This window comes from Malaya genurostris, chromosome 3 (assembly GCF_030247185.1).
Source record: "Malaya genurostris strain Urasoe2022 chromosome 3, Malgen_1.1, whole genome shotgun sequence".
NCBI lineage: Eukaryota > Metazoa > Arthropoda > Insecta > Diptera > Culicidae > Malaya > Malaya genurostris.
This window is the reverse complement of record NC_080572.1, coordinates 187,080,585-187,090,945: the sequence shown is the minus strand read 5'-3', so window position 1 is coordinate 187,090,945 and position 10,361 is coordinate 187,080,585. Positions and strand designations below refer to the sequence as shown.

General features: G+C 37.6%; 1 protein-coding gene across 1 annotated transcript; it reads right to left on the bottom strand.

Moving 5' to 3' along the window:
- Positions 1-3,537: 3,537 nt before the first annotated feature.
- LOC131434457 (uncharacterized) lies at positions 3,538-10,126 on the bottom strand. Its single transcript, XM_058601179.1, has 4 exons — positions 9,989-10,126; positions 7,177-8,462; positions 4,760-4,938; positions 3,538-4,647 (listed from the first exon to the last, which is right to left on the bottom strand). Coding segments are annotated over exons 1-4 (2,067 nt in total). The 5' UTR covers positions 9,991-10,126; the 3' UTR covers positions 3,538-4,047.
- Positions 10,127-10,361: the final 235 nt, after the last annotated feature.

The window sequence follows — 10,361 nt, the reverse complement described above, 5'->3', positions numbered from 1 at the left end:
CGCAGCTTTATGATGATTCTTCACTTTGCTTTATAAACCTTATGAAGAATGGTCCACTTGGCAGGAAAATGCTCTTATAGAGGTTTTCAGTAGGCTTTCGTGGAGTTTAAAGTTTTAATGCAAAATTTATTATGTAGCATTGAAGATAGCTACAAGTATTTATTAAAATTAAAAATGTTACTTGGGATGTGAAATCTGCCCAAAGGGAATTCATATTGTTATACCACATTCGAAAAGTCATAGGCTGGAAACAATTGTCCCAAGCTTTCAACCCTTCAACTGCCATGTTGACGGAGCTAGGGTGGTTCTATTGATTTTTATTTTTATTGATTTGTGAAGAAACCGCTCCTCCGAAAAATTTGAAAAAAATCAGGTATGTTTAAGGCATTATGGGGAAGGTTTACAATTTTTTTCGAAATTTTTGGAGATGTATTCTTCCATAAAAATATACTTGAAAATTTTTGAACATATTTTTTCCCTCTTCCAATTTTTGCACCTCCCTGGATTTTTTAGTGATAAATAAAAAAACTTTTGGACATGTTAAAGTGGTATGTTTTCATATTTTGAAAAAATGTGGACGACCACAATATTTGATGTTTTTTTCTCAAAAATAAATAATAGTCGACCATGTGTCCCCATCAAGTTTTGCTAGAAGGAAACGCATGGTGCTTTGTTCTAGTAGTTTATGCAACTTAAGCGCAGGGCTTAAAAATCAAAATAACGAAAAGGAGGAAATTGATTTTGGCCCGTATTACCGGTGTCACTACACGGTGAAAACCAAGTGAAGTGACTGTGACCCTTATTATGGGTATCACTTCACGGTGGAAATCAAAAGAAGTGAATTTAGGTTTTTATTGCGGAAGTCGCTTCAGAGACAAAAGTAATTACTTGGATGAACTTGATGTCATTATGAACATCACGCCACCAAAGTTTTGTTGAAAAAATTTATTTTTTTTACCACAGCGATCACTTCACGCTGCGTGATACTGGTAATAGGTAAACTGAATAACGACGTATTGGCCCTTATTACCGTTCTCACTTCCACTTCACTTATATGTCACTTCACTTTATTTTACCTATTACCAGTATCACGCATAGTGAAGTGATCATTGTGGTGGGAAAAACTAATTTTTTCAACAAAATATTGGTGGCGTGATGGTAATAATGACATCAAGTTCATCCAAGTATTTACTTTTGTCTCTAAAGCCACTTTCGTAATAAGGATCTACATTCACTTCACTTGATTTTCACAGTGAAGTGATACCCATAATAAGGGTCACAGTCACTTCACTTGGTTTTCAACGTGTAGTGACTCCGGTAATAAGGGCCACTGCACAGTGGTTCAAAAGCGCAATTTCACGCTCTTAATTGATAACTGATAGGAACGTGGTTTTCGAGGTACAATATCTTCAGCAAAGTTGCTCAGAATGATAGACACCATCTTTTGGCAAATTTTATTTATGGGATTAATCCCCCTAAAAGTGAGATAGAAATATTATTCTAGTTCAAAGCCAACATAGGGGCTAAGTTACTTCGACAAAGTTGTTCAGAAAGTTATTTCAAACAAATTTGCTGAAGGTACTATTCCCGTAACATGAGTGTAATTCATGATATAATGTATTTTCTGAAAAGGGTGTTCTAAAACCAGTTTTTGTAAGAAAACACATATATTTGCAATTTATATGAGTTATTCATGTTATACAAAGTTTTTCATCATTAAAAACTACACAGCTTTCTCAAACATACTATGCTGCTATCATTTCAGTTTAATGAAATAGAGCCATTTTTCATGTTTTTATTTACAAAATTTCAACTTGTATATCATCAAAAGGCGCAGAAAGGTGCAGATGAGACTACTTACATATTAAACTACTTCAAAAGAGCTTACATGCCGTTGTTGAGTTACTCGTCTGCAGGCGAGATATGTTCTTTTCAATTATCCTTGTCCTTGACATTTGCAATGATAAGGTTCACTTCGTGTCAGATCAGATTTCAGTATATATTCATTACTATGGAAATTGCCACAAAATATGATTTTTTTTGCACATTGAAGTCTATAAACTGAACAGGTTAGTAACTCTTTTGTCACGACTATTAAAAAAAAGCAATCTTCAAATCGAATTAAGTTATGTTATCTTCTGGTAGAGTAGTTACTTTCAAAAAACGTCTGTAATGATTACTAAACCTTTCTATTAGTAGACTTCGATGTCCATAAAAATCATTTATTGAGAGAGTTACTATGGTAACGAACATATATTGAAGTCTGATCTGATATACAATGAACCTTATCATTGTAAATGTCAAGGACAAGGATATTTGAAAAGAACATATCTCGCCTGCAGACGATCGCAGACGAGTAACTCAACCACGGCATGTAAGCTCTTTTGAAGTAGTTTAATATGTAAGTAGTCTCATCTGCACCTTTCTGCGCCTTTTGATGATAGACAAGTTGAAATTTTGGAAATAAAAACATGAAAAATGGCTCTATTTCATTAAACTGAAATGATAGCAGCATAGTATGTTTGAGAAAGTTGTGTAGTTTTAATTGATGAAAAACTTTGTATAACATGAATAACTCATATAAATTGAAAATATATGTGTTTTCTTACAAAAACTGGTTTTAGAACACCCTTTTCAGAAAATACATTATATCATGAATTACACTCATGTTACGGGAATAGTACCTTCAGCAAATTTGTTTGAAATAACTTTCTGAACAACTTTGTCGAAGTAACTTAGCCCCTATGTTGGCTTTGAACTAAAATAATATTTCTATCTCACTTTTAGGGGGATTATTCCCATAAATAAAATTTGCCAAAAGATGGTGTCTATCATTCTGAGCAACTTTGCTGAAGATATTGTACCTCAGAAACCACGTTCCTATTAGTTATCAATTAAGAGCGTGAAATTGCGCTTTTGAACCACTGTGCACTGTAGCGATCACTCACCCTTATTCTGAATAACGACGTATTGATTTTTCGATTGAATGTGGTTCGATCGAATCATAGCTACCTTTGATTTTCACCCTTATTCTGAATAACGACGTATCGTTTTTTCGATCGTATTTCATTCGTATTGCTAATAACGCTAGCAAAATCAAAGGTAGCCAGGATTCGACCGAACCATATTCGATCGAAAAACCAATACGTCGTTATTCAGAATAAGGGCGAAAGTCGTAAAATCGATGCGACGTTATTCAGAATGTTTCTTTGGTCTGATAGGCGAATAATCTTCACGTCCATAAAAGAACCAGAAAAATCTTGCTAAATGCAACTCAGTGGACGAATATTTTTTCAAGAGACCTTTTTAAAGTGTTTCGGATGAAATCATAACCAGGATTTTGCAATTGATGGCATTAATCTATTGTACTACTTCAATTATTGGTTTTCATTTCACCAAAAAAAATTCCGGTAAAACAAATTACAGATTCTTGATATAATACTACTAGTTTAAAATGCTGAAAAAGTAAAAGGTTAGTAAGAGTTTCTATTGCATCAAATTAACACGTAGCTTGTGTTTTGCTTGAATAAGATAAGGTTTCGGTTTCAATATCGTATATTCATAAGTTTAATTTGTTTTGATAGTTTCACACCTTTAACCACCACTTGCATTTCACATCGTACATATATCAAATTCACGTTAGTTATTTCTGCGTGGTAACACGCAAAATAGCCTCCATATAGGAAATGATAAATACTCAGCCGAAACTCGATATTCTTGTTGCTGCTATCATTAGAACATAGTGCTACAGTATCACAAGTAATCCATCGTATCAAGAATACTAAGGAAAACAAAATATTTCCATTCGCTAAAGTTCGAAAGGGAAATTCCTAATTATGTTTTTCAATGCAGTACTAGTACCTGCTAATAACAATCGATTAAATAATAAATAGGATGTTCTTAATCCTAGTCACTTTCCTATTCGTTTGTTCACACTTGCAGTTAAAATTACTAAATCACTCTGTATCTTTTCTACGGGTTAGATGATGTCTATAAAAATTAATGAGAATGTAAAATGTCAGTTAAGGGGATGAATGATGAAATGATTTAATTAATCGCCACTGGTGGTGGGAATGCGAATGACTGTCCACTCGGAGTAAACTGATAGGTAGATGGAGGAGGTACAGCAGTACTTCTGGGGTATGCACTGAAGGTGGACGCTGTGGGTTGGCTTGGCGGAGCTGTGCTATAGGGCTTATACGATCCGTAGCTATTACTGGAGGGAGCAGGTGTTCCAGCTGTAGCGCCTGCACTCGGATAACTGCTCTTATTGTACCCACTTCCAGTCACGCTTGCTCCGGATTGGTAAGATGGTGGTGCTCCGGATGGAGCAGCGAATCGATTTGTGCGTGGCGGTCCCGATCCATTTGGCGCACGATTACCTTGATCCCGTGACTGGAAGCCACCATTCATCGGGGGTTTTGAACCAAACTTGTCCCCACCATTGTCTCTACGCAGACCACCTCCAAACTTGTTACCTCCATCACGACCACCACCGAAACGATTGCCTCCATCGTTGCGCTGTCCACCATAACCTCCATCACGCGGTGGCCGATTTTGTTGACCTCCGAAGCGATTTCCGTAGCGATTGCGTCCACCGCGACCCATACCGGACTTGGACATTTCAACCAACTTCGGATTGATCACCTAATGGTAGGGCAAGAGAAAAAGAACATAAATTTTACATTTCACACAACATTCTTTTAACGTGTCTGAGCTAGTTTTTAGTTTGCAAAAATTATGACTGTCTCTAACTAACCTGATTTGCCTCCCGAAGAACGTTGATGAGGTCACCAGCTTTATTGGCGTTGGAATTGGTGAACAGCGTGTAAGCGGTACCGGTATTGTTAGAACGACCCGTTCTACCAATACGATGTACGTAATCTTCAGAATTTGACGGGTAGTCGTAATTAATTACGAACTTTACGTCTTCGACATCTGAAGGGTTTGCATGTAACAGGAAGATTTTGTTATTACGGCTTTCATAATGAGAACATTCATATGATGTCGGAATGAAGTTTAAACTTCCGAAATCGTTTTTAAATTGGAGTATTTATCACAAATGGGATAGTATTCTAAACGGTCTTTAAAACAGATTATGAAACCATGTCATCTCTTGATGAGGAATCCATGTTCCACCCGCAAGTTGTGTGATGATGTTTGGGTTAGTCGAATCAGTTGAATAAACACTGGACGCGCTTAAATTTCGAATTATCAATCACATTTTTCTTACTACAGGTCGAACGTTTTCTTCATCAGAGTGTGTGCCTTTGATTATTGTCATCGGCACCAGAGCAGTGCAGCGGTACTTCACACTTGTTTCTTAATCGCTAATAATCAAATTCACTTTCTGTTTTAAGTACATCTTCTTTGCAATACGAACTTTTGTACAGTCAAAATTGGCCGAGAGATCATACCCGAAGTAATTTAAATTTGGCATCGATTTATATTTCACTCACTTTAGGGTTTGCTGTTTTGCTAGAGGCACCATTTTCTTTCGTTTGAGAGAGGGGGCGGGGGGGGGGATGTTTCTGGATCTTGAAACCGACGGGCTCTGCTTATCTTAACATTGAAGCCATGATTGGAGCGAGATTAGTAAAGCTGTTAGAAAGCTCAGTTCCGTGTAAAAAAATAACATCTGCTTCATGACTTCGGGAGGTTAGGAATTAGGAGTTAAATGCAAAGAAAGAGTATATAAACAAGCAGAACAAACTGTTACCTGGTATTTAGTAGAGGGTGCGCTCCTGTTTCGTTCAAATCAGAAAACTACAATGAAAGCAGGGTTACAAATACGAGAAGAGAAGATGAGCACTACCCTCCGCAAGCCCAAACGAACGGGAAAGTTATCAATAATGCCTTTGTGTAATCGGATTCAGTGAATGAAACATAACAAAAACTAGCAATAGCATTTTCCATACAATCCTCCAACCACGAGAAGATCACTGTTAGTTTGGATGTTAACCTTTTGAAAAGTAATTCCAACCGGAAATACGCTTCACCACTACGATACGATCCAATTGAAAATCGCATTAGAAAATACCTTTTCCAAGCTCGAACGGAAAGATTAAAGGTTAAATTAGCCGTTCTAAGTGCAGCGTTTTACAAAGTACAATTCATAGAAAAGAATGACGATCAATGCTACAGTGTCAGATCTTTGCGTTTCCAAAAATTGAATGCAAAACCAATTCCGATAGGTCAATTTTAAATCAGTGGAATAAAATTTCATTATCCTAATCAAGGTTGACAATAAAAAATAAAACGTTTCTCAAAAAAGAAGAATCAACAATCTGACGAAGCTTCTGGCAATTATGAAACATATTTTACCGTTTGCAACCAAACCTTGAGTTACTATTAACTTTGAAGACTGGCCATGTTGAAACAACAGTGACATCTTCTTGGTTGTTCTGAGATTGTGAGCTAAAAAATCGACTATTGCCTCGATAGATAAATCAAATGCACACTGCAAAACCAATTGCCTCCATATTTGTTGTTTGCGCGAAAAGGACGCCAAAATGTTTTGTGCCTTCCGCAATTCCATGCCATTAGCAGAAAATCGCGTATGCGATGCTAATGGTAAAACGAATAGAAATGTTCCTAAGTTTATATTTTTCCTGGTATTCACTGTTGTATATATATAAATACTGATAATAAACCTGATATCTGCAGTAAGCAATCCTATCCATCCGAAGTACGACGATGTTAACGAACGCCAATCTGAAAAGAAATATAGAAAATACGACGGTACGCACTTTACTCGGTGCGTAACCTTCGAAACTGCTGAAACGGAAAGCCAACATCGTGAATCGTGAATACAGGAAATACATAAAGCCATCTCTTTCGCATATACGGAATGACGACCACAAACAAATACAGAAGGACTTCTTCACAGGTGTACAGTGACTGATTCTCCTCGAATTGAACTCTCACGCAGATCTCGGGCCAGCAAAAATGATTGACTGACAAAACTTGACAGGTAAAGTATCCCAGAATAACATTTGCGTTAATAGATTTTCATTGCGAAGAGGACCAACCTACAGAAAACCATGCCAACAGACCCTTCCGCTGCTACAAAGCTGTGAAAGACAAACAGTGCAGAGTGGAAAACTTGTTTTCTGGTTCATCCGCCGGTTGCTCTCGAGTCGCTCTCGCAATGCTGCTTAGCACCAGAACACTTACCAAGTCCGCGGGCGGCGACATCTGTGGCCACCAGGATACCCTGGCGTCCATTTCGGAACCCATTCAGAACGTAATCACGTTCTTGCTGTGATTTGTCGCCGTGAATCGAAACGGCCCGCCAACCGTTCCGGTTAATAACGCGGGTAATGTCATCTACACGGCGTTTGGTTTCTACGAAAACAATTGTCTTCGTTTCGCTTTCAGCGGAAATTTCGGTCAACAGTTTCATCAACTTCTGATCCTTTTCATAATCCTCACAGACATCCACAATCTGTAGAATATTGTGGTTAGCCGAAAGATTAAGCGATCCAATATTAATCTGCACGTATTCAGTCAGAAATTCCTCTGCTAGATTGCGAACTTCTTTGGGCCATGTGGCAGACCACATGAGCACTTGACGATCAGGACGAATTTGACCCATGATCTTACGAATTTGTGGTTCAAATCCCATATCTAACATACGATCAGCTTCATCGAGGACCAAATAAGTACATCGCCGTAAGTTGGTGATTCCACGTTCTAGGAAATCAATCAAGCGACCGGGTGTGGCAATCACAATTTCAGCTCCTCGTTCTAAATCACGTATTTGCGGTCCTTTTGGTGCTCCTCCAAACACACAAGTATTGTTAACATTGATTCTGTGTCCAAAATCAATGGCGACTTGCTGAATCTGCTGGGCCAATTCTCGAGTGGGAGCCAAAACAAGCGCAATTGGACCATCTCCGCGACGCACTTTATCCTGGTGCGTAATATGAACTAAGGCCGGAACAATGTAAGCCAAAGTCTTTCCCGAACCCGTTTGAGCGATTCCGACCATATCTCGGCCGGTTAATGCGATAGGCATTCCTTGGGCCTGAATAGCCGTTGGTTTGGAGAAGCTCTGTTTCTGAATTTCATCCATGATAGGATCGGGCAATCCGCAGTCTGCGAAGCTCATACTAGGGCGAGGGATACTTTTGCCCTTGATAGTGATCTCATGATCGGCCAGATATCCCGTAAGATCCGATTCGGACATACCCTGCATTTGTTCTGACGGTTTGTAGAAGTTCTTTTCGAACGCTGGCAAATCAGAACTGTTCCATTGCAGTGTGCGTAGGCTAGCTCCGTTGTTACCCTGTCGGTCGAAAGTACCGCGGTTTCCAAAACTACCGCCCATACCGCCTCCCATTCCGCGTGGTCCTCCCGAGGGGCGATCACCACCACGGAAACCACCACCACCACCATTAGCCATACGATTTCCACCACCCATTCCTCCGCGGAATCCACCGGATTGTTGGTTACCGTACCTGTGAACATGCAAGAAAAAAAAATCAAAATAGTACAAAATTTAAGTGACTTTCCAAAAGTATAATACAAATGGAGTGAAGAGATCAATAACTGCTCAAATGATTTGAAATATTCCTTCAATGATTTATTCATACATTTATACTTTATGACAACACAAACTGGTATTGTGTGTAGAGTTATGCTTTGCAATACTCTTCGGGGAAATTATTTTTATGCGGTTTCTTTATATATGACTTTTTTTAAAGCAAGTTTTCAAAGTTATGCGGTTTTTCTTTTGTTAATTTCTTAAATTTTGCGACTTTTTTTGCAAACTTTCAAAGTTATGAAAATTTTTAACAGTTATGCGGCTTTTAATGCGAATTTCCAAAGTTCTGCCGTTGTTTATGCGAGTTTTCAATTTTTTTTTATCCGGTACGTATTCCCTCACGGAAAGTTGAGTGTATCGTTTCATGCAATTGTAAGATATTCGATATTTTAGGTCTTTAGCAAAAATGTCGGTGTACTTCCTTTTTATACTTTCAGTCAAAGAAACTACCTCAATAAAATGATTCAATACATTGTAAAACAACGTGTTTTTTACGTTCTCTGTATTGAAATTTTGATACAACTTGATATCAATTTATTTTCAATGTAAAATAAACCGAAATAACTTTCCATCCGCAGTTCCAGTTAAATTTAACAACTCGGCAAAAATCACTGCTCGACTGTAAAATTTTAACTAAAAGTTAAAATATTTCCACGGCCTTAGCTACTTAATAAAAAATAACTGCTCGACTTTCAAAATTTAATTGAAAGTTGGTATAATTCACGAGATGGTACAAGGCCTTCGAGACAAGGCGAATATAATGTACCTTGTTTCCTCACATTTCGTAGATTTCAAGTCGAGTAAGCCGAAAAATAACATTGCGACTCAAATAATGAGATAAGTATTGGTACAATGACCCTAGTTATGGTTTCTTTTCAACGGTCCCATGCTCCCTAATTAGTGTAAATCACAACGAAACCCCATGCCATAATGGAAAATTAAGAGGCGTGGTTACGATTCTCTCTTGCTCATTGAAAGAAAATGCAAGAGAGCCGTTTTACTGTTTATGCACCAAGATTAGTACAAGGGAAAGCAATGAGCTAGTAAACCTTTACCTACGTGGAAGAGAAAAAAAAGTCAAGATGGGTCGATCTAGCTGTGAAACAGCTGAATGTTTTATAGCGCATGCGCAGTTCTTTCATCGAATGGAATTTTCCAGAAATCTTAAAAAATATCTCATATAATATCTATAATCACTGAAAACTTGTAAAACAATTCGTAAGTATTGCGTAACATTTTTTTTGTTATAATGAATATAGTTTTAAGATAGTGAAATTAAAAAAAAAACAGTAACTAAAACAAGGCCGCCATCTTGCCATTAGAAAAATTTTAGTCCATGGCAGATGTTCAGCCAAGCGATGAAAATTCACGTTTTCTTATCAATTTTAATGTTTCGGTGAATAAATTATACATTAAATGAATGGCAAACACTTTACTCACATTTTCTTATTGGTTCTGGAAGGTTCCTTGCGAAATTAAATTGCAGAATTGTTCGAATAACGGAGAGACGTGGATTTTCTGTCCTTACACTTCGGGTGATTCACTCAAACTGCACCGAGCAGAGATGCCAGGTAAAAATTTCAAATATCTGCAGACAGGGTCTGTAAATCTGAAAAAAAATCTGCAGTCAGAAGTATGTCTTGCTGGCAGCAATTTCTCTATAAAGTATGACACGCAAAACTGACTTGGCGAGCAAAAAAAAAAAAAAAAGGTTCCGGAAATTTCAAAATATAGACGAAAGTCTGTGAGAATTTCAAAAATCTGCAAAAGTCTGCGAGAATTTCAAAAGTCTGTAAAAATCTGCACAACAAAA